The following is a 24159-nucleotide window of genomic DNA, read 5'->3' as shown; positions in this document are numbered from 1 at the left end:
GCCCCGAGGGCTCTGCTGGGACCATCCTCACTCCCTCCTCTCCTCTCCCCCCGGGACAGGCTCCCTCCAGCACCTCGGGCTGATGGCAGGTGTGGAGAGGAGCTTTGCCCCAGCCCCAGAGCTCTGTCACAGCACTCCCAGCAGCAGCTGATGTTTGTCCAAAGCCCTGCTCAGTTTGAGCAGTTCACCTTCCCAAAAGAAGTGTCCAAGGAGCAGGGGAGTGCTGTGCTCTTCTCTTCTCCCTGGGCTTTCTCCACTGTTTCCAGCCCACAGCTCTCAGCCAAAACTGGTTTGTTACCCACAGACTGCTCTTTTCCCTGGTTTGACTGTCAGATATTTCTCCCCACGCCTAAGAAGCAGCTTTTGGCACCCTTTCAGAAGCAGAGCGGAGGTGGTTTGCTGTGCCAGGCTCACGGAGGGGCTCGGGAGCTGTCAGTGACCCCGAGCCTCCCCGTGCCTTCCCCGCCGTGCATCCCGCTCTGCTCCGGGGAACAGCCTGGATCTTCTGTCCCGGAGCAGCAGCTGAGATCTCAGAGCGGCAAACCCAGCCAGAGAATGGTCTGTACCCGAGCCTGGATGGCAGCCCCGGGGACAAGATCTTTCCAAGACCTTTCTCTCAGCCCTGAGCATGGGGGCTCCTCCAGGCACCCGGCCCAGGACAGCCCCCATCAGCCTCGCTAGCCGGGAACGTTCTGATGGTGGCGCAGGTGTTCCTGCCCTCTGGATGGCACTGACAGGCGTCACAGGGTGCACAGGGACGCGAGCAGCAGAGGAATCGGCGGGGTTTTTTGGAGGGGAAGGGAATTGCATCCTCTGGAATCTGCTTCAGCCGCTCGGAGCTCCGCTCTCACTCTCTGCCGATGCCTGTGCCGGGACCCCTTCCGTGAGCGAGGAGCCCGTGCTGCGGGAACACGCCTCTGCTTGCCAGGAGAGAGGAGCCAAGCACGCTTCCCCTGCTCCCTTCTCCCAGGATTTACAGTCCCGGTGGCTGGATGCCGAATTCCCTCGTTCGTGCAACAATGCGGGACGAGTCTGGAGCTGGTGCGGGAGAGGGGAGCGATGGGGGTCGGTGTGAGTGCTCAGGACAGCGCAGGATCCTGGCGGGACTGTTTGGGAGCTGGGGGTGCACTCTGTGTGTGGGGGGTTGTCTGAACACACTGGCTGTGCTCGAGGAATGAGCGGGGGCGGCAGCACAGCCACCCCTTCCCTCCCGAGCACCTGAGTCACAGAATCCCAGAAGGGTTTGGGCTGGAAGGGACCCCAAAGCCCATCCAGTGCCACCCCTGCCATGGCAGGGACACTTTCCACTGTCCCAGGTGCTCCCAGCCCCATCCAGCCTGGCCTTGGGCACTGCCAGGGATCCAGGGGCAGCCCCAGCTGCTCTGGGCACCTGTGCCAGGGCTGCCCACCCTGCCAGGGAGCAATTCCCAATTCCCAATATCGCATCCAGCCCTGCCCTCTGGCAGTGGGAGCCATTCCCTGTGTCCTGTCCCTCCAGCCCTTGTCCCAGGTCCTCTTCCAGCTCTCCTGGAGCCCCTTTAGGTACTGGAAGGGCTCTGAGCTCTCCCCAGAGCCTTCCACAGGCAGAACAGCCCTAACTCTGAGTGTTCTCCAGAGCTGTGGAAAATCGCACCCTCTGGATAGTGAAAAGTTGCTCAGTTCTACTTAATTTGGCTCTCGAGTGCTAAGAAAGGTCGACTCCAAGGGCTAGAACCCCTTCAGCTCAGCCAGACGCTCGTTCCCCAAATCCTGAGCCACGGATCCCGTCCAGGGCTGCCCAAACCCCCGCGATGCGCGGAGCTCTGTCCTCCCGGGCACGGCCGGTCCTGCTCACAGCGCCCGGGGCTGCCCCCGCTGCGGGCACCCGCACCCTCGGGGCTGCTGGGAGAGCGGGGCACGGCCACCGCTCCCCGCCTTCCTCCAGGGCCGCCTGGGGGCTCAGGACAGCGGGCTGCTCGTCTCTTGTCCCCCCAGATCTCCTCGCTGTGGGGCGGGAGCGGCTCGGGAGCCGTGTTCGGGGACGGCGAGGGCTCCGGGAGCGGTGCCCGGGGGGAGGCGGTGGGGCCGGGCGCCGTCCCGTTTATAGGAGGGCGGCGGGCGGCGGCTGAGCCCTCCCCGTGCCGCAGACGCAAACGGGGCGGTGGCCCCGGTTAAAGGGGAAACTTGACAGCGCCGCCGCCCGCTCCGCTCCGCGCCCGCTCCGCCGCCGCCAGCGCGCTCCGCTCCGCCGCGATGTGAGTACGGAGCGCCCGTCCCGCCGGGGCACGGGCACAGCGGGAACGGGGCCGGGGAGAGCCCCGGGGAACGGGCACAGCGGGAACGGGGCTGAGGAGAGCCCCGGGGACACGGGCACAGCGGGAACGGGGCCGAGGAGAGCCCCGGGGAACGGGCACAGCGGGAACGGGGCCGGGGAGAGCCCCGGGGAACGGGCACAGCGGGAACGGGGCCGAGGAGAGCCCCGGGGAACGGGCACAGCGGGAACGGGGCCGGGGAAGGGGCACAGCGGGAACAGGGCCGGGGAGAGCCCCGGGGCCCCGCAGCCGAGAGGGAGGGCAACAGCAGCCCCGCTCTGGGGTCTCCAAGGAGAGGGGTCAGGGCAGCCCCCTCCCCTGTTCACCGAGGGGGAGATGGGCTGGGGAAGGTCCCCCCCGGCTCGGGACAGGGTCCAGGAGAGGCTCTGCCGGGGGAGCCGGGGGTAGATGGGCTGAGAGCACTCTCGGAGAAGAGGGGAGGTCATGAGCCCGGTAAAATTCCCCGCGGGGTGGGGGCCGGTTGAATCACCCACACTGCTCCCATGGGTGGGTGGGCGAGGCACCCCCGTCCCCCTTTCCCTGCGTAGCGGGGCTGGGGCCGCCCCTCGGGGGCCATGAGCCGGGCCCGAGCCCTCCCGCCCGGCGGGACCGGGAGCGGACATTCCCTTGGGAGGAGAGGGGGACCGGACCCCTCCCGGGAGAGGGGCTGGGGGACCCTCTTGGGGACCACCCCCTTTGAAGGTCTCCGGGGAGGGGACTGGGCGGAGGCCCTCGGTGGGACGGGGAGAGCAGGCTCGGGGGAAGATCTCGGGGGGCCCCGGGGCAGATCGGGGAGCGGGCAGAGGGCTCGAACCCCTCTCCGTCGGTGGGGCCCGCGGAGAGAGCCCGAGCGCCGGGCGGGGCAGAGCGGAGCGTTCCCGCTGCCCCGGACATACGCACGGACAGACAGACACACGCCCTCAGCATCATCCTTGTCCCGCTGCAGCTCTGCCTCCAGCACCGCCAAGATGCTGCTCCTGCTGCTGGGGATCATCGTGCTGCACGTCACCGTGCTGGTGCTGCTCTTCGTCTCCACCATCGTCAGTGTGAGTTGGGATTTCCCCGCTCCGGGCTAGCGCCGGGCCCGGCCGTGGCGTGGCAAGAGCACGAGGGGTTATTTTTGTTTATGGCTGGTTTTACAGCCTGGCTGTCAGCAGGAGGCCTTTACGGGCTGGGCGCTGCTCTCAGTAACGATGGGATTTGGGAGCCTGGGAGTTTGCGCTGTCAGGGGAAGCTGGTGGGACGCTTGGCTGTGCTCTGTGGTGGTGCTCAAGGCATCCACGTTGGTACAGAGACGCGAGGGCTGCTGGAAACCATCTCCTCATCATCCCCAGGCTGGTTCACATCGAGGAGCAGCCTCGGAGCACCCCAAATCCCCTCCTTTGGGGTGATGCTGCTCTCCCCTTTCATGAGAGAGCTCCACCTGCTATTGAGCTCCAGGCACAGGACCAGAGCAGCTAGGCCGAGCAGAGCCTCTGGACGGGGCTGGCTGGGCACTGACTCCTCGGCACAGCAGTCCTGCTCCCCAGCTCTCCTCCCCTGGGCTGGGAATGAGGCACAGCCTCCTTTCCTAACCCAGCTTCCCAGGCTGACTCTGTGTGAGCAGCGGCAGGAGCGAGGGCTGGAGGCAGCTCCGAGGCTTCCCAGCACTGTCCCGGGGCTGCAGCCCAGTGAACACGTCAGCTGCTGGGGAGAGGCTGGAGTTGGCTTTGAGGCAGCTGCTCTGTGGAGCTGGTGGCTTCCAAGCTTGCTTCACCAGGGGCTTCTTTCCCGGATTATTTTTTTTCTTTTTTTTTTTTTCTTTTTGTGGTAACAGTCACGGAAAACGTTACAAAAATCTTCCGAGCCGTTAGGAATCACGTGGAAGCATTCAAATATCCCGGCCAGGCAGCGGGCGAGGCCGGCCAGGGGAGGGAAGCGCGGCCCCGGCGGGACTCGCTCCGTGCTCGAAGAGCATAAAGAGCTTCTGTTCCTGCGGCGCGGGGCTGAAGCGGTTAAAAGCAAATACCGGGACTGACTTTCCAAACCCCTCTGGACGGAAAAGCGCGTCCCTGGGAGCGCCTGGCCGGGCAGGCGCGCCGGGGCTGCGGCTGCTCGGTGCCGGAGCCTGGGGGGACGCGGTGGCGCTGGGGGGACACGGCCGGGGTGCGGGGGTGCGGGACCCGCTCACGGGCTGTGTCTGTCCCGCAGCAATGGCTGGTGAACGGCGAGCGCGCGGCAGACCTGTGGCAGAACTGCACCACCGGCAACCACTTCCAGTGCACGGCATCCTCCTCCAACGGTGAGTGCCCTCGGATCGGGGCTGTGTCCCCCCCCATGGATCGGGGCTGTGTCCCCCCCCATGGATCGGGGCTGTGTCCCCCCCATGGATCGGGGCTATGTCCCCCCCCATGGATCGGGGCTGTGTCCCCCCCCCATGGATCGGGGCTGTGTCCCCCCCCCATGGATCGGGGCTGTGTCCCCCCCCCATGGATCGGGGCTGTGTCCCCCCCCCATGGATCGGGGCTGTGTCCCCCCCCCATGGATCGGGGCTGTGTCCCCCCCCATGGATCGGGGCTGTGTCCCCCCCCCATGGATCGGGGCTGTGTCCCCCCCCATGGATCGGGGCTGTGTCCCCCCCCATGGATCGGGGCTGTGTCCCCCTCCGGGATCGGGGCTGTGTCCCCCCCCCATGGATCGGGGCTGTGTCCCCCCCCATGGATCGGGGCTGTGTCCCCCCCCATGGATCGGGGCTGTGTCCCTCCCATGGATCGGGGCTGTGTCCCCCCCCATGGATCGGGGCTGTGTCCCCCTCCGGGATCGGGGCTGTGTCCCCCCCCATGGATCGGGGCTGTGTCCCCCCCCCATGGATCGGGGCTGTGTCCCCCCCATGGATCGGGGCCCTGAGGACACCTGATCCAGAGGACACCTGTCCCCTACCTGGAAATCTGCCCTGGTTTTTTGCTGGCACGGGCTGAGGTTTGGGCACAGCCCTGGCCCCGGGGTTTGCTGCGGGGGCTGAGCTGAGTGCCCCGAGCCTCCATCCCCTGCACGCCGGGGCTGCACGGCCACCGCGGGACCCCGCTGGTGAAGGCTGGTGTCACACTGTGTGACACCACCCCTGAGCTGGTTGCTGAGGTCAGCAGGGGAGGACAGTGTGCTGACACACCGTGACGTGACGCGCACTTCCCAGGGTGACCAGTGGCACCAGGAGCACAAAATCCGTGTCCGAGAGTTGGGCCAGCCCGTGCCTCAGTTTCCCTGGAAGACAGAGCTAATGCCAGTGGTGCTGGGGCCAGCATTTGTACTGTTAGCCTGGTTTTTGCTTTCCTGGGAGAACAGATTGTCCCAGGGCAAGCCCCAGTGCCAAAATCGCAGCACCATCACTGGGACACGGGCACAGCGATGCCATGTGGCCCTGGTGAGGGTCACAGTCACACGGGGAGCAGTCCATGCTCCTGGAGGGTGCCTCAGGGGAGGGTTTTTGGAGGTTCCCATCAGAACCCCCACCCTTTGGGAGCACAGCACTCGCGTTCCCCCCGCGGGAGGCGGTGCCCTGCTGTGTCCCCAGGCCGTCCCCGCTGTCCCCGCTCGGGTTCCTCGGGCAGCTCCCGGCCCCGCACCGGTCTCTGCTGACGCCTGCTGGTGTCCGGGCCAGCCGGGAGCGGCTGGATCGCATCCCGAGCCCCTGGAGCCGGGCCCGCATCGGCCGGGCCGGCTATTGCCGCGTCGGCAGCCCCGCTGCAGGGCCAGTCATGCGAGCTGCGAAAGTGCTGAGCCCCCGGTTGTGCTGAGCCCCCGATTGTGCTGAGCCCCCGGTTGTGCTGAAAGGCAGCGCCTGCCCCCAGCAGCCCCGGCGCTCTAAAGCCTCCCCAGATCTTTGGCTTTTCACGCCCGCACCGCTCTTTCTGGATGTTTACAGGACACTCTGTCAGTGCTGAGAGAGCCTGTCCCAGCTGTGCTTGGGTGGTTTCCGCACACCCGACGGTCCTGCCGGGCTGGGAGTGTCCTCTGCCCGTTCCCAGAGCCTCTGGAGCCTTTCCAGCGCTGATATTTCATCATTAAAGGGACAATGGCCACGATGATCCTGTTGAAAATGCAGCTGAGCCTCAGCTGAGTCGGGGCGACAGCCCTGATGCAGTGGCATGGCCCATGGACATTTGTAACGTCCCTTCCAACACAAACCAGTCTGGGATTGCAGGATAAAGTGCCCCAGTGAGCTGCCCTGTGAGAAGAAGTTCACTGTGCTCTCTGGCAGCTCTCACTTATCCAAAGGCTCTGCTCTGGCATCAGGACAAGGGAGTTTTGCTTGGACAAAACAGCAAGGGGAACAGCAAGGAATCCTTGTCGGGAATTTTGGCAGCACTTCCAGTCTTCACACGGGGGCAGGTTTTGCTCTGGCCATCACAGTGGCCTCTGGGGTGTGGTTATTTGTTCTTCTCTTTTCAGAAGGCAGTGGGACTCAGTGAGTGGAATTTGGAATTAGATGGTGCTGGGTCGCCTGTGCTCATCATGGATGGGGATTTTTGGGGGGTGGTGATGCTGTGGTGCCCCCTTGGTCTCAGCTGAGCCTCCCCTGTCCTGTCATACAGGGACCCTTTTCTTAGTGACCTTGCTGTGGATACCCAACAAGAAGCAGAACTATTTAATGCAGGTGCCAGCAGGATTTGCTCTGGTGTTTCTGAGGAGGCTCTGGGCTGTGCTCCTTGCCCTGCAGACACTCCTGTGGGCATGGAGCAGTGCCAGGGCTGGGCACAGCGCTGCCAGGTGAGCATTCAGTGCTCTCAGCAGCCCCAGGCAGGCTCTGGGCTGCGCTCCTCGCCCTGCAGACCCTCCTGTGGGCATGGAGCAGTGCAGGGCTGGGCACAGCGCTGCCAGGTGAGCATTCAGTGCTCTCAGCAGCCCCCGGGCACAGGCTGGGCTGTGCTCCTTGCCCTGCAGACCCTCCTGTGGGCATGGAGCAGTGCAGGGCTGGGCACAGCGCTGCCAGGTGAGCATTCAGTGCTCTCAGCAGCCCCTGGGCACAGGCTGGGCTGTGCTCCTCGCCCTGCAGACACTCCTGTGGGCATGGAGCAGTGCCAGGGCTGGGCACAGCGCTGCCAGGTGAGCATTCAGTGCTCTCAGCAGCCCCAGGCAGGCTCTGGGCTGCGCTCCTCGCCCTGCAGACCCTCCTGTGGGCATGGAGCAGTGCCAGGGCTGGGCACAGCGCTGCCAGGCGAGCACTCAGCACTCTCAGCAGCCCCAGGCAGGCTCTGGGCTGTGCTCCTTGCCCTGCAGACACTCCTGTGGGCATGGAGCAGTGCAGGGCTGGGCACAGCGCTGCCAGGCAAGCACTCAGCGCTCTCAGCAGCCCCTGGGCACAGGCTGGGCTGGGTTGGGCCCGGTGGGGCTGAGCTCCCAGCTCCCCAATTCCCCATGGCCCTCGGTGTGTGAGGGCTGATCCGTCCCCGCAGGAGCCCCGGGCACATTCCCACTCCCTCTCCGTGTACAACGCCTGCTTGTCGCTTTGATTTCTGCATCTGCTGTTAGATAATGCCTTTTTTTTTTCTTCAAGAGGCCGAGAACTATGGAAAAAATGTAGCAATCTTAGCTTGGTTTGCGCTGTCAGACATTCCTGGAGGAGCCTTATCTGAGGAATCCAGCGAGCGCGGCCTGTGGGCCGGCAGGGCCGCGTGCCAGCCCGGCCCAGCAGGGCCCTCCAGGAGATTCCAGCCCAGATCCCCAGACTGCCATGGTCCCTCCTCCAAAAATGGCCTTTTCCTCCCTCAGCTGGATGCTCTGTGCAGGAAGGAAGGTTCCTTTGCTGCTGTGTTCTCTCTGGTTGTGGCGGGAGTGCTGAAAGCGGGGAGGCCGAGGGGCCGTCCATGGGATCCCCCCCTCCTGCAGTGCCAGGAGATGTTTGTCTTTCCTGTTGTCTTCTCCCCTAAATTCACTTTTTCAAAACTTAAATTCATTTTGCTTGGTTTTGCTTGCTAGACCATGATGCAAAAGGTACAAGGGTTGATCTTTGCTGTTTATAGCTTAGTTTATTCGTTATTATTTCATCTTTCCCTTGCGGTACGCAGTCTCTATTGCACCAATGGTGTCTTTTCTATCGCCTATACTGGGCCTAGAAAATGCTTTAGTTGAGTGTAGGGAGTAGCTTTGTTGTTCCAGGTCATATTCCAAGGCAACTTCTCCTGTGACTGGCCTGCCCACAGGCAGGCTGGAGGTTTGGGGCTGTGTTAAAGGGAAAAGGAGACCCTAAACCTTGGCAAGTGCCCCATCACTGGGTGCTGGGGGCTCTGTGACGCCCATGCTGGTTTGCTGATGTGGTGGCCACAAGCAAAGCCCAGGTGCTTGCCCAGAGCAGACTTTATTGATGTTAATAATGGGTGACACCAGCTCAACTCAGGCAGGGCTGAGCCCTCTCTGCCAGCCCTGGGGGACTGAAACTCATCCCTTGGTGCTCTGAAATCACCTGAGGGGCACTCACAGGATCCCAGATGGTTTGGGCTGGAAGGGACCCTAAATCCCACCCAGTGCCACCCCTGCCATGGCAGGGACACCTCCCACTGCCCCAGGGACACCTCCCACTGTCCCAGGTGCTCCCAGCCCCAGTGTCCAGCCTGGCCTTGGGCACTGCCAGGGACCCAGGGGCAGCCCCAGCTGCTCTGGGCACCTGTGCCAGGGCCTGCCCACCTCTGGGTAAAGAACTTACTCCTAAAATCTAAAAATCTCCTATTCCAAGAGAATATTTCATATTTCAGATCAGTTTGTCACATAACTTTCTTGCCTTTAATAGGAAAGGGATTTCCTATGCTTAAAGCCAATTTTTTATTGTTGCTTGTTCTTCTTACGAAGAGCATTTGCTAAGGAGAGGTTGGGAGCTGCTGCTGGGTTTTTCTCAGCTGCCCCAGATGTCTTTGGCTCCCATTTCTTCTGTGAGACGAGGGCTCAGACAGCCTTCCCTGCCATATTTGTGCTCTGGCCCACAGAGGAACAGCAGGAAGAGGGCAGCATGTGGCCAAAGGATGACTGCCAAGCCAGAAGAAGGGGTGGGGGTGTCCCCTGCAGAGTGTGGTGCTGGAAAACCCTTCAACCTGCTTCTTTTGGGCCTTGGTGAGCCCCCTGGATGTCCCTGTGGGCTCAGGCTGAGTGAGCCTGCCCTAGGTCTGTGGGCCAAGGCCCCACTGCTGCCCACTCCTGCTGCTGGACTGGCCATCCCTGGGGCCTCGGGAGGATCTGCAGTGATGGATCTGCCGCCTCAGCACAGGCCAGCAGGAGGCCAGAGCCGCCACCACCACCAGGGAGAGGAGCTGCCTTGGGCTTTTGGAGCTGCTGGAAGGAGCTTTCCATGGTGCCAGCAGCTTTCTGCTGCCTCAGCTGCATCAGGAGTGCCTCTGCAGGATGTGAGCTCCTGTGGGATGTGGCAGCTCTGGAGAGCTCTGGATCTCCTTCCCTCATGGACTTCTTGGATGGAGCTTCAAGGAGAAGGAAAGAGAGGAGAGCCAAGAGGAAAAGAGGAGGAGAGGAGAAGACAGAGGTTTGAGGGGTTCATCTCCATCTGAAGGAGCTCAGGAGAGGAGCAGGAGGCCTTGGAGGACTCGGAGCTCTGTGTTCAGTCCCTGCCTCCCGCAGCCCCAGGGCTCCCCTCCTGCTCATCCCCACCACCCTGGGAGCTCCTTGGAGCCCCCTTTGCCTCTGGGATTGCCAGCAACAGCCAGATGCAGCACGGCCTGCTGGCTCCCAGGCCATGGAGATGGGAGGACTGGGAAGGAGCAGCGGGAATGTCTGGCAGGGCCACAGCAGGAGAAAGCTGCACTGGCGCTGCACTGGAGCTGGGCTGGCCCTGGAGCTTCCCTGGGATAGTGCAGTGCCTCGGCTGGACAGAGGGCAGGAGGGATCCCTGTGGGACAGGAGAGGGGTCTCAGAAGGACAGGAGAGGGTCCCTGCAGGAGAGGGGCTTCTCCTGGCAGCCTGGGCTGCTGCTTTTGTACCCACGCTGTTCCTGACCCTGCTGAGACCCAACTTGCAGCATGGAGCAGCAGGTGTTACAGCTGGGACATGAATTGCCCTCCTTCCCTCCAGCTTTGGCTGTGTTATGTGCTGCAGTTACCTCCTTAATGGATGTTTTCTTCTCCAGAAGTGGTTGCTTTTTAAATGCACAGTGTACACACTTGGCAGAGGGAAAACTCCATCTGCAGAACGTTCCCATCAGCTGCAGATCCCAGCACAGAGGGGTTTTAATGCCCAGCACTCATTTAGGGAGCTCTTACAGCAGTGGACAAGCTGAGCTCTAATAAGTGTCTTCAGTGTGCACTTTGGTTTTCACTTTGGTGTGGGGGGTGTGAATTAAACCCTGGGGAGGTGATGCCTGTCCTCCAAGGCCTCTGCTCCTGCACAAGGGAGAAAGTGAAACGTTTCAGTGCCCTGTCAGTCCTGTCAGGGCAAAAAACCCTCTGCAAGCAGGGCTGGGGCTCTGCTGCCCAGGCTGGGCTGGCTGCTCTCTCTCTGGGAGATTGAGCTGCAATTCCTGCTCTGGGCTCCAATTCCTGCTCTGGGTTTCTTTCTTTCCTGCTGGATTTTAGGGCAGTGAAACATGGTCTTTATCTTCCCAGGGCTGAAGTCTTCTCCCTGCTGTTGTAAGCAGTGCTGTGAGCACATCAGGGCCTGCAGAACTTCAAGGAAAATTCAAATTTGCTCTGTAAGAACTCCTTGCCTTGTGTCTGGCTGCCTTTGTGACAGGGCTGTGCCCACTCCCACCGTGCAGGGTGTTATCTGTCCCTTCCACGCTGCTTCCTTTCCTCCTTCCTCCTGAAGAACGCAGATATAAACACAGAGCTGAAGAGATGCAGGGGAAAAAATGGGATAACCAGCTCGCTGCCCAGGGGAAACCACAAATAACAGCCTGTGAGTAAACAGTGCTGACAGCCCAGCTGCAGCTCTGGGAAACTTGCTGTGTTTGGGATCCCGAGGGCTGGCCATGGCACCGACAGCAAAGGGTTAAAGGCACGTGGGGCTGAGCCCGTAGAATCCCCACCTGCAGTTATAGGGGTGGTTTTAAACGCATTAAAGGCAATTAGCTGTCCTAATCCAGCTGGAGCCTGTGGGCAGCTGGCGTGGAGTTAATGGAGCTCTGGAACTCGCGGGTCTCAGTCCTGGGCTGGGATTCTGCCCTTTGTTTTCACAGAGGAGGCCAGCACAAGTCAGCAAAGGGCTGGATGTGAGCTCAGAGCTCTGGGCTGTGGGATCATCTCCTGCTCTCCCTGCTGCCAGGCTGGCTGCCCAAACCCTCCGGCCACGGTGGGCTCCCCCCTCACGCTGCCTTTCTGTGCCTCTGACATGGCTCTTTATTACAATGGGATTCTGCAAAGCCCCTGTAAATCATTTGCATTCAGAAGCAAAAACCGGGCAGGGGAGGCGGATGCAATTAAAGGGCAGCTCAGCTCAGCTCAGTTTTCCGTCTAGACAGCCCTCTCCTAAAATAACCAGCAGTGGGAGCATCCACCTCGAGCAGAAAGGCTCCTCTCGGCCGGATCCCGTGGCCTTTGCATCACAAAGGACTCGGCTTTCTGGTCCTGGAGCGAGCTGCAGGGCTTGGCTCGGGCCCAGCCGGTGTCCGGAGCTGGGAGAGGGTGACAGGAGGACTCAGCTTCCCCTCTCAGCCGGGATGGGAGCCCTGTCTGTGCTGGGCAATGGAGGCAGGTGCGCTTCAGCACTGCACATCCTCCAGGCACTTGGAGGTCTGATCTGAGCAAGGATTCCGGATGATTTTGGCGGTGCTGGAGCTGCCTCATCCCATTCCCACTGGTGGAGGACAGCCAGAGCTGCAGGGGCAGGTGGGGCTGAGGCAGGGGGGTTTCCCTGCTCAGCTACCTGAGATAGGAAATCCATTGGACGTTTTGTGTGCACATTGCACTGAAATCCACACTGGGATGTCCTGTGCACAGGGACCCGCTGTGCTGGAGTGAGGGAAGGCCAGCACTGGAAATGGGGAGTGCCAGGGAGGGGAAGGACCAGGCTGGCTGTGGGGAGCAGGGGCTGCTCTGGGGGCTCAAGAGCTTTGGGAGCAGGGGCTGTGTCTGCTCCATTGCCTGAACACCCAGAGACAAGAGGCAGAGGGCCGGGGTAGAAATCCTGCTCCAGAGTCAGACACAGACCTGGCTGAGTGGCACAGGATGCTCCTGCAGGCCTGGGTTTGCTGGCAGTGCCATGGGTCACCCCTGCCTCCACGGCTGTACCTCACCCTCGGGGCCAAACCCCGCTCTGCCCTCCCCGAGCACAGCTCACAGGGGTTTGGGGGGACCTGTGGTCACTTCTGGGGCAGACCTTGCCCTGGGCAGTCCCGATGGCCCCGTTTGCTGCTCTGGAGGTGGCTGAGCTGAAGGACAGCTTTGTTTGGAAGTTTTTCCACTTCAGCCGTTTGCTGCAGGGAGCCGATTCTGCAGGCAGGGAACTGAAATCGGTGGGAGTAAAAGTGTGGCAGAGACATGGGGCTGAGTCTGAGGCTTCAGGGCTGCCTAATGAAGGATCCAGCCCCAAGCAGGATTTTTCTGCCTTTCACTGGGTGGTTTGTGCCTCAGTTTACCCGCACTGAGTCCTGCATTTTGATTTCAAACCTTAGAAGGGAAGGGGAAGGCAGAGGTTTCTGTGAGCACTGCCTCTTTCTGTCAAGCTGCAGCAGCTCAGGGCATGGGGCTGCATTTTGCTTGTTTATTTATATTTTTTTTACGTGGGGTTTACACACCCACTAAGCCTGGAAATAGCTGAGCAGTGACTCACACGGGCTGGTTTAGCTGGTCTGCTCTGGGACACAGCTGCGTTTGGCAGCTGGGGAGGACTTCCAAAAGGTCCAGCTCCACAGGGGCACAGGGTGTTTTCCTCCCCTTGTGTTTACTTGCCCTCGGAGCTCAGCCAGCGTGGTGTCCCAGAACTCATGGCTTTGGTGTTTGAGGCACAGCTGAGCAGAGCTCAGTGCCCATGGTTTGGTGTTTGCAGTACAGCAGAGCCTGGTGCCCATGGTTTGGTGTTTGAGGCACAGCTGAACAGAGCTCAGTGCCCATGGTTTGGTGTTTGAGGCACAGCTGAACAGAGCTCAGTGCCCCTGGTTTGGTGTTTGAGGCACAGCTGAACAGAGCCTGGTGCCCATGGTTTGGTGTTTGCAGCACAGCTGAACAGAGCTCAGTGCCCATGGTTTGGTGTTTGCAGCACAGCTGAACAGAGCTCAGTGCCCATGGTTTGGTGTTTGAGGCACAGCTGAACAGAGCTCAGTGCCCATGGTTTGGTGTTTGAGGCACAGCTGAACAGAGCTCAGTGCCCATGGTTTGGTGTTTGCAGCACAGCTGAACAGAGCTCAGTGCCCATGGTTTGGTGTTTGCAGCACAGCTGAACAGAGCTCAGTGCCCATGGTTTGGTGTTTGAGGCACAGCTGAACAGCCAGGGCTGGGCACTGAGCTGGGAGTGAGAGAGGCTCTGTCTGCAGGTCAGGGTTTTGTCTCTGCTCTGTTTTGTGGCAAACACTCCCAAGGCAGTGCCAGGCCTGTGATCTGTTGCATTCCAGCAGCTGAGCCATGGCAGCCCCGTGGCACCCGAAGTCCTGCAGCACTGTGCCCGGGCTGGGGGTCTCAGCAGTGGGACAGCGCCAGGCACGGCCCCCAGCTGCTCCCAAACCCACGGGAGCCAGGCTGGGCTGGTGGCACGGCCATGGGCACAGCAGGGCCTCCATGTGCCCGCGCTGAGGCGTCTGTGTGTCTGTCTGTCCCCAGAATGGCTGCAGTCTGTCCAAGCCATGATGATCCTCTCCGTCATCTTCAGCGTGCTGTCGCTGTTCCTGTTCTTCTGCCAGCTCTTCACGCTCACCAAGGGCGGCCGCTTCTACATCACCGGAGTCTTCCAGATCCTGGCAGGTGAGTGGGGCCAAGGGTGGCACTGCCACTGCCACGGGCATCCAGTGCCACTGCCATGGGCCCTGGTGCCACTGCCACGGGCATCCAGTGCCACTGTGGCCAGGCTGTGGGCACCCAGGGGCCTGGAGAGGGGAACAACTCCTGGGGAAGGGAAGAGAAGGGAAGGGAAGGGAAGGGAAGGGAAGGGAAGGGAAGGGAAGGGAAGGGAAGGGAAGGGAAGGGAAGGGAAGGGAAGGAAAGGAAAGGAAAGGAAAGGAAAGGAAAGGAAAGGAAAGGAAAGGAAAGGAAAGGAAAGGAAAGGAAAGGAAAGGAAAGGAAAGGAAAGGAAAGGAAAGGAAAGGAAAGGAAAGGAAAGGAAAGGAAAGGAAAGGAAAGGAAAGGAAAGGGATGAACAATTCGGGGGTGTTGAGGATGGGATCCTGGGATGAAATCCAGCTCCTGGGCCGTTCGTTGTGCATCCAGGCTCTTCTGCCCTTGCACAGGGAAGGTGCCAGAGGTTTCTGCCCCAGCCAGGGAGGCTCTGGAGGGACAGGGTGCCAGAGCTGGGGGCAGCAGATCACAGGGATGCTGGAAGCAGAGCTCTGCCTGTGCCCCAGGGTGGGATGTTGGATGTCCAGGGTGGCTCTGCTGGCTCTGGCACCCTTCACCAGGCTGGGTGAGGCTTCCACAGCTGCTGGAGGGGTGGGGAAAGTCGTGACAATCCTGTTTTGGCAAAAGAGGGCTCGGTGATTATTTATAAACGTGCCATGAGGGGGCCTGGTGCTTTCCCCATGAGCACAGAGCCCTGGAGCTGCAGGGTGAGCTCTGGCTTGGGCAGTCAGCTGCTATTTTTAACTCTTTGAGAACTCAGTGCTGGAAAGGAGCCACAGCTCATGTCCTAGGCTGCAGCTCCCCAAGCACTGATGTTGTAAAGCCACTGGCTCTGTTTATGTTTCCACATATGAAACCAGTGGAGAGGATTTTCAAGAGTTCAGGCTAAAAAATGTAATTGTGCTTCGAGATCCTGGCTGCATTAGGACAGAGTGTCTGGGGAGGAGACTGATTCTTTCCTAGAGCTTTAGATGTTAGACTAGAAGCCACCCGAGGTCCTGCTATTTTATCAGTGGAAAAACTCATTCACTGAGCTTAGACTTTAAAGTGTCTGGCCATCCTCTAAGCAACTGGCCTTCCCAAACCCTGGTGAAATCCAGAGCTAAGCTTTATTGGCATGAACTCCATGATGAGTGGATCTGCTTGGCCACAGTGCCAGTGGAGTTCAGATCAGTTCACCACCTCTGGAAAAAGAGATGTATGGAAACCCCTTAGAGCCACAGAGCCAAGGAGGGGAAATGGGCATTAATAATGCAATTTCCTGCAATTACCTCTGTTAGAGCTTCTCTAATAGACCTGGGAGCAGGAGGCTTCTCTCTGCTGGTGACTGCTGGTGAGCCCTCACTGTCAGAGGAGGAGAGCAGGGACTGCAGCCCCCCTGTCCGTGCTGTTGTGGGTGTCCCCAGGGGATGCAGGTCAGACCTACAGTCTCCTTGGGCTGTGGGGTAATGGGTTAATGCCATGCCCAGCCAGTGTGAAGGGCCGAGGACGTGCGTCCTCCTTGCATCCAGATTCCCTGTGGCCAGGGAACTGAAGGCAGAGCTCTGGATCAGGTGGGCACTGGTGGCTGTCCTTGCTCTTCTCCCTGCCAGGGCTGGAGGAGGAGGCTCGGGTCAGTTTTGATCCTTGTGGCCCTCAATGCCAGAGTTGTTGGTAGGAAACAGGGCATGGCTGTGCCAGCACTGCCAGGAGATGGGGACAGCTTTGGTCACAGGAGCTGAGCCTGTTCTGGTCTCCCTGCTGCTGTGGGAGCCAGGCCAGGAGCACTGGGCTCTGCTGGGTGCCAGAGCTGGGCAGAGCTGCCCTGAGAGCCAGGGAGGAGGCCAGGGGCCGGTACCCACTGCAGGGACCCCAGCCAGGGGAGGGGAGGAAGAGAAGGGTGAGGCCACTTTGGTCTGTGATGCAGCAGCCAGGCAGGATCACCCCCAGCACCTCCACACAGCTTGGAATCACCCCCAACGCCCAGCTGGGTTTGTCCTGATGGGCTCACGGGCACCAAAAGGCCCTCAAAGGCTCCCCTGCATCCTCGGTGGGTCCAGCATGTCCATGGGTAGCTCAGCATGGCAGGGATGTGGGTTTGGGCCCCTCGGGGTCTGACCCAACTCCTGCATCCTTCTCATCATCACTTCCATCTCTTCCCTCTCACCCCTCTCCCCCCAGAGCTGCTGGGCTGCAGAGGGGGCTCACCCTGCAGGGCTGTGCCTGCCCTCATCCCACAGCTCTTTGCAAACACCTGCCCTGGGGAGCTGCCCTGGTTCCTCTGCAGGGCTGGGGCTGCTCTGGCACTGACAACCCCGGGAACAAACGTCGGGAAGCGTTTGCCCTCCTGGCCTGCCAGAGCAGCACGCTCCCAAAGCCAGGCTCTGCAGGGATGGTGGCTGCATTATTGCTTGCAGCTGGCTGCAGCTGGGCCTCCCTGTCCGGCTGTTGTGAGCCCAGAGCAGGGCAGGTGCCCCAGCAGTGCAGTGCAGCCATGGCCAGGCTCCTGCTGCAGACAATTGCTGCTGTATCTGGCCTCTGGAGGTGACTGGGTGGCCACACGCCCGTCCCCTGTCCCCAGACAATGGCTGTGCTCTCTGTGCCTGGGCCGGGCAGTGGGAGTTGGCTCCCGTGCTTGGAGAATGGAAACTGCTCCTTAATGAAGTGAATTCCCACTTGTGCACTTTCCCTGAACAAAAGGAGCAGTGTCGAGTGGAACTGCAGCTCAAATATCACCGTGCTGAGATGTAGGTGGTCCTGAGGGCCGGGCAGGGGATGTGGAACTCGGCTCCAACAACAGCCCCACGACTGGATAATAGAACTGCTGGGATGGACTCAAAGAGCTCGTTTGGGGCAGGAATAGAGGTGGCTTTGTGTGCGCTCCGGGCGGTGCCCACCCCTGATGGGGCGGTTTGCAACAACAAACCCTTAAACACTGCCCACGGGGGCTGGGCACCCCTGGGACCCCCACGGCCCTGGTGGGCACAGGGGCCATGAGGGATGAGCTGTGGGCATGGAAGGGTTTGCAGGGAGCTGGGGTTTATGGGGACCAGGGTTTGTGGGGAACAGGGTTTGCTGGGAATGGGATTTGCTGGGAATAGGGTTTGCAGTTGAGCTTCTGGTGCAGCTGGGAAGGATGGGGGATCCCAGCCAGAGCATCCTGAGGCCCAGCTGGGTTTGTGGTTTTTATCACCTAGAGAGGTGATACAGACACCTTGCTTTGAAAGCCCAGCTCTGAGTCTGCCCTCCTGCAGCACTGCAGGGAGGTGGCTCAGGCCAGGCTTTACACAAGGCACCAGGGGAGCGGGGTTGGTGTGGAGCAGCATCCCTGGTCTGCCCGAGGGATGGGTTAGCCCAGGTGGTGCTCCAGAGCCTCTGGCTTTGCTTGCTGAGCGTGGCAGAGACATCCCTGCTCACCTCCAGCCAGGCCAGAGCCCACAGCATCCCCTCCCAAACCTCCCAGGTGACAGGACCCGAGGGGGCAGAGCAGAGCCAGCCCCTGTGCTGGTGCTGGCTGCTGCCCTGTGTCACTCAGCTCCCAGCAGGGACTGTCCTGTGTGTCACTGACTGCCCCGTGTGTCACTGACTGTCCCTGTGTGCCTGGGGCTCCCAGCAGGGACTGTCCCATGTGTCACTGACTGCCCCGTGTGTCACTGACTGTCCCCCATGTGTCACTGACTGTCCCTGTGTGCCTGGGGCTCCCAGCAGGGACTGTCCCATGTGTCACTGACTGCCCCGTGTGTCACTGACTGTCCCCCATGTGTCACTGACTGTCCCTGTGTGCCTGGGGCTCCCAGCAGAGACTGTCCTGTGTGTCACTGACTGTCCCATGTGTCACTGACTGTCCTGTGTGTCGCTGACTGTCCCATGCTGTCACTGACTGTCCCCCGTGTGTCACTGACTGTCCCGTGTGTCACTGACTGTCCCATGTGTCACTGACTGTCCCGTGTGTCACTGACTGCCCCATGTGTCACTGACTGTCCCTGTGTGCCTGGGGCTCCCAGCAGGGACTGTCCCGTGTGTCACTGACTGCCCCGTGTGTCACTGACTGTCCCATGCTGTCACTGACTGTCCCGTGTGTCACTGACTGCCCCGTGTGTCACTGACTGTCCCATGCTGTCACTGACTGTCCCATGCTGTCACTGACTGTCCCGTGTGTCACTGACTGCCCCGTGTGTCACTGACTGTCCCATGCTGTCACTGACTGTCCCGTGTGTCACTGACTGTCCCGTGTGTCTCTGACTGCCCCGTGTGTCACTGACTGTCCCATGCTGTCACTGACTGCCCCGTGTGTCACTGACTGTCCCATGTGTCGCTGACTGCCCCGTGTGTCACTGACTGTCCCGTGTGTCACTGACTGTCCCGTGTGTCTCTGTCCCGTGTGTCGCTGACTGCCCCGTGTGTCACTGACTGTCCCCCGTGTGTCACTGACTGTCCCATGTGTCGCTGACTGTCCCGTGTGTCACTGACTGTCCCATGTGTCACTGACTGTCCCGTGTGTCTCTGTCCCGTGTGTCGCTGACTGCCCCGTGTGTCACTGACTGTCCCATGTGTCGCTGACTGTCCCGTGTGTCACTGACTGTCCCATGTGTCACTGACTGTCCCGTGTGTCTCTGCCCCGTGTGTCGCTGACTGTCCCATGTGTCGCTGACTGTCCCGTGTGTCACTGACTGTCCCATGTGTCACTGACTGTCCCGTGTGTCACTGACTGTCCCATGTGTCGCTGACTGCCCCGTGTGTCACTGACTGTCCCATGTGTCACTGACTGTCCCGTGTGTCACTGACTGTCCCATGTGTCGCTGACTGTCCCGTGTGTCACTGACTGTCCCATGCTGTCACTGACTGTCCCGTGTGTCACTGACTGCCCCGTGTGTCGCTGACTGTCCCGTGTGTCTCTGTCCCGTGTGTCGCTGACTGCCCCGTGTGTCACTGACTGTCCCATGTGTCACTGACTGTCCCGTGTGTCACTGACTGTCCCCCGTGTGTCACTGACTGCCCCGTGTGTCACTGACTGTCCCGTGTGTCGCTGACTGCCCCGTGTGTCACTGACTGTCCCATGCTGTCACTGACTGTCCCGTGTGTCACTGACTGTCCCCCGTGTGTCGCTGACTGTCCCGTGTGTCGCTGACTGTCCCGTGTGTCACTGACTGTCCCATGCTGTCACTGACTGTCCCGTGTGTCGCTGACTGTCCTGTGTGTCGCTGACTGTCCCATGCTGTCACTGACTGTCCCGTGTGTCACTGACTGTCCCTTGTGTCACTGACTGTCCCGTGTGTCGCTGACTGTCCCATGCTGTCACTGACTGTCCCCGTGCTGCCTCGCAGGGCTGTGCGTGATGAGCGGCGCTGCCATCTTCACCGTGAGGCACACGGACTGGCACCAAGCCTCGGAAAGCACCTCCTACGGCTTCGCCTACATCCTGGCGTGGCTGGCCTTCCCCCTGGCCCTGGCCAGCGGCATCGTCTACGTCATCCTGCGGAAGCGCGAGTGACGCCGCGGGACGGGGCCGCGGCACCGTGACCTCCTCACCAGGGACGGGGCAGAATAGACGAGAAAACGGAAAAGAAAATTAACCAAAAACCAGAAAAACAAAAAAAAAAGGAATCAACCCTCTCATCCAAACCAAACCCGACCGACCCCCAGAGGAAACACTCAAAGGGTTCCTTGTTAATTGAAGATGTATATAGTATCTATGGTTTAAAAAACCTATTTATAACACTTTTTACATATATGTACATAGTCTTGTTTGCTTCTGTTGACCATGCGCTGTTTTAAAGCCTAAAGCAAGTGCCTAAGGAACTCTCACTCCTAACAGTGTAACAGAGCGCAGTGATTTCTCTCTCATGCAAAATCCTCTTTGAGCTGACCTCTCCTGCCCTGTCCCGGCCCGTCAGAGCCCCCAGCTCTGGTTTTAGCCTGGCGTGGATCAGCCACGCCTGGTTCCACAGCCAGGGCTGGGCCCTGCTCCTGCCACATGCTGTGATCCACAGGGCACGTCCAGATCTGACGGGAGACGCTTCCAAAAGGTTTGAAGGATTTTGGAGCAAAGGCTTTGATTGCCCCAAGTGCCTAAATGACTTATGTGCCTAAGTCCCACTGCCTTGCTGCCACACCCGCTGGGAATTTGGGCTTTTAAATCACTTAGGCCGAGCTGCAGCCCAGCCCAGGCCCTCCTCCCTGGCGCGGCTGCCGGGGCCGGGCTGTGCCGAGCGCTGGGAGCTGCTGCTCCCAGCCTGGGACGTGCTCTGCCCCTGCCGTGGAGCTGAACTGCCCCGAGGAGGCAGCCAGCCCAGCCTGCCCCTGAAATCCAATACCACATGTATGAAATGGTGCTATCTATTTACCATTCCTTACCCTGCTACGCCATTTAACCTTAGTCACTGGAAATTCAGTTAACCACCTTGAGGTAAACAACCAAGCTAGAAATGAGAAATAATTCTGTGTAATATAAATGAGCTATAACTGCTTTTGTACTTAGATTTGCTCTTACTATTGTTTTTAATAAAGCATTTATAACCAAGATTCCTTTTTCCCCTCCGTGGTGCAGAGGAACAGAAGCAGCTCTGGCCGGAGCCCGTGGGGCTCTGGCACCAGAGCAAGATGTGAGTCCTCTGTATGTCAGCAACGAGTCTGGCCATGAATGGAACAGGCACCAGCACATACCCCAGGCTGCCTCTGAGGACTCCAGACACTGTTGCTTTTTTTGGTTAATCTTGGGGTTTTTTGGGGTTCTACTTTTTTTTTTTTTTTTTTTTTTGCTTTGCCTTTCTGATTTTATATCGACTGTGTGGACTAAGAAGCAATGAAATAAAAGTCAGAATAACTCAGGTGCTTCTGCTTGTTGGGGTTTTGGGGGGTTAGAGCTGGACTCTGCTTCACCAGCCTGCTTGGCATCACAAGCCATCCACAGCCATCCCATGGCATCATGGAATCACAGAGTGATTTCTGTTGGAAGGGACACCAAATCCCATCCTGTTTCCCTGGCTCTCCAGTGGGGCTGCAAACACACAGCACAGCTCGGTGGGGATGGGAGCTGCTGGGTGACCCCTGCACCACGGGGCTTTGGCACCTCCTTTGTCCATTTCCCCTGTTACCCCCCACCCCGTTATCCCCCATTATTTCCTGTTATTTCCCCTGTTATTCCCCCATTACTCTCCCCATAATTCCCCCCATTATCGCCCCGTAATTCCCCCGTTATCCCCTCCATTATCCCCACATTATTCCCCCGTTATCCCCATTATTTCCCCCGTTATTCCCCCTGTTATTCCCACATTATTCCCCCGTTATCCCCCGTTATTCCCCATTATCCCCTCCATTAGTCCCCGATATCCCCCCCGTTATTGATCCCGTTATTCCCCCCGTTTTCGCCCGTTATCCCCCTCGTTATTCCCCCCGTTATCCCCTCCGTTATTCGCCCGTTATCCCTCCGTTATTCGCCCCATTATTCCCCCGTTATCGCCCCCATTATTCCCCCTGTTATTTCCCCCCGGTACTGGTCCCGTTATTCTCCCGTTATTTCCCAGCCCGTTCCCGTCGGTCCCGGCCGAGCGCGGAGCGCGGGCGCCCTCCGGTGGCTGCGGGTGGAGCGGCGGCCGCGGGACCCCCGAGCCCCGCCGGGCTGGGGACAAACAGGGCCGGGCTGGGGACAAACAGGGCCGGGCTTGGGGACAGGACCGGGATCCAGGGGCAGCCCCAGCTGCTCTGGGCACCCTGTGCCAGGGCCTGCCCGCCGTCCCAGGGAACAATTCCTGATTCCCAGTATCCCATCCAGCCCTGCCCTCTGGCAGTGGGAGCCATTCCCTGTGTCTGTCCCTCCATCCCGTGTCCCCAGTCCCTCTGCAGCTCTCCTGGAGCCCCTTCGGGCCCTGGCAGGGGCTCTGAGCTCCCCCCAGCAGGAGAGCTTTCCTTTTCTCTTCCTTGCTCCAGGTGAGCCCCCAGCTGTCCCAGCCTGGTCCCCGGGGTGCTGCCCGATCAGCTGTGAGCACTCCCTGAGCTAAATGAGCCCGAATTTCAGCGCTCCCCGGGGCTCCAGCCCAATTAAATTCCAAACAGCCCATAAAGCAGCGAGCAGAGCACAACAGCAGCAGCGCGGCACGAAACGGCAGAGGGGTGAAAAAAAATATTCGGGAAGTTTCTTTAATGTGTGTTGTGTCATAAAAGCAATTGTTTAAATGGCTTTTGCGGCGTTCTCAGCAGTAAATACTCCTGGAAAATGCGCTCAGCAGATCTCATCTCCCTCTTTCATTTACAGCCTTGTAAATTGAAAAATTACGGTGGGAATTGAAGCTGTGGGTGCCCGGGCACGGCTGCGGCTCCAGCCCCGCTCCGGCCGGGCGGGGGCGGCCCCGGACCGCGAACGGGAGCGCTGCGGGAGCGCGGGGCGGCGGCGGGGCCGGGCCGGGCCGAACCGAACCGAACCGGGCCGAACCGAACCGAACCGGGCCGAACCGAGCTGAGCTGGGCTGAGCTGAGCGGGACCGAGCCCAGCCGGGCCGAGCCCTGCCCCGAGAGACCGGGATATGGGATACAGGACACGGGACATGGGATACGGGATACAGGACCTGGGATATGGGATACAGGATACAGGACCCGGGATATGGGGCAGGACATGGCCCGGCCGCGGTGCCAGCTGCAGCAGCCAAGCCTGGGTGAAGGGGCTCCCTCTGCAGAGCTGCTCCAGCCCTGGGATCCAGCCCTGGGATCCAACCCTGGGATCCATCCTCTGCTCCCACCCCACAGATCTAGGCTGAGCTCTGGATCCATCCTCTGCTCCCACCCCACAGATCCAGGCTGAGCTCTGGATCCATCCTCTGCTCCCCTCACTGATCCAGGCTGAGCTCTGGATCCATCCTCTGCTCCCACCCCACAGATCCAGGCTGAGCTCTGGATCCATCCTCTGCTTCCACCCCACTGATCCAGGCTGAGCTCTGGATCCATCCTCTGCTCCCACCCCACTGATCCAGGCTGAGCTCTGGATCCATCCTCTGCTCCCACCCCACAGATCCAGGCTGAGCTCTGGATCCATCCTCTGCTCCCACCCCACTGATCCAGGCTGAGCTCTGGATCCATCCTCTGCTCCCACCATGGATCCAGGCTGAGCTCTGGATCCATCCTCTGCTCCCCTCACAGATCCAGGCTGAGCTCTGGATCCATCCTCTGCTCCCACCCCACAGATCCAGGCTGAGCTCTGGATCCATCCTCTGCTCCCACCCCACTGATCCGAGGCTGTTCCTGCCTCTCCAGCCTCCCTAAGCTCCCAGCATTAACAGGGCACTTCCCCCAGGCTGATGAAAGGATAAAAGCTCCGTGTTGTCCCTGGTTTATTTGCTTCCCGGGGGATAATTCAACACATTTAGCTTTCCCCAAGGCCGAGCTTTCCTGGGGGAATCTTTGGCTGGCACTTTGCAGGTTGGTTTTATTGCTCCTCTGCAGGCACTGGGTGGGGAGAGGCTTTATTTTAAAGTCCTTTAACTGCTTCATTACAGTCTTTGTCGGTCCTGTCTCCTTTCATATCCACTTTTTCAGCTTTCATTTCCCAGGGCTCCCTCTTATCTGCCTTTGGAGGCAGCCCTTGTAAAAAAAATTAAAGAAGGAAAATCAAACCTCAAAGCTGTGTCCCTGGGCTGCTTTCAGAGAAAGGCCCCTGCCCCCTTTCAAACCTCTTTGGGGAGGAATAGATCCCAGCCCGGCGTGCGCCACAGCCCCAGGAAAGCCTTTGAAGTCAATGAAACCAAATTAGTGTCTATGATATAGATGGGCAGAGGAGCCCTGCTGTGTCCCTGGGCTGGCCCTCGGTGCAATCCTTAACCCCTGTCCCTGCTCCCCCCGCCTCTAATTGACCGTGAAGCACCTGGGGGTGGCCTGGGGGGATCCCATCTGCCCCGGGCAGGGCGGGATCCCCGCTCCGAGGGGATGGGGGGGGTTTGATGGGC

At 60.1% G+C, this 24159-nt stretch overlaps 1 protein-coding gene across 1 annotated transcript; it reads left to right on the top strand.

The window, feature by feature from the left end:
• The first annotated feature begins 2168 nt into the window (after positions 1-2168).
• Positions 2169-20747, top strand: PMP22 (peripheral myelin protein 22). The gene is made up of 5 exons (XM_066565647.1): positions 2169-2234; positions 3238-3337; positions 4482-4572; positions 14018-14158; positions 19552-20747. Exons 2-5 carry the CDS (start codon positions 3260-3262, stop codon positions 19716-19718), a joined length of 477 nt encoding a protein of 158 aa, XP_066421744.1. The 5' UTR covers positions 2169-2234; positions 3238-3259; the 3' UTR covers positions 19719-20747.
• Positions 20748-24159: the final 3412 nt, after the last annotated feature.

This window comes from Molothrus aeneus, chromosome 25 (assembly GCF_037042795.1).
Source record: "Molothrus aeneus isolate 106 chromosome 25, BPBGC_Maene_1.0, whole genome shotgun sequence".
NCBI classification, from domain to species: Eukaryota; Metazoa; Chordata; class Aves; order Passeriformes; family Icteridae; genus Molothrus; species Molothrus aeneus.
Note: the sequence above shows the minus strand (reverse complement) of the source record. Positions and strands in the feature narration are given on the sequence as shown.

Coding starts and splice junctions, on each gene's coding strand:
- PMP22 (XM_066565647.1), top strand. CDS start 3,260: ATGCTGCTCCTGCTGCTGGGGATCATCGTGCTGCACGTCACCGTGCTG. Junction 4,573..14,017: donor CACGGCATCCTCCTCCAACG/GTGAGTGCCCTC, acceptor GTCTGTCCCCAG/AATGGCTGCAGTCTGTCCAA. Junction 14,159..19,551: donor AGTCTTCCAGATCCTGGCAG/GTGAGTGGGGCC, acceptor GCTGCCTCGCAG/GGCTGTGCGTGATGAGCGGC.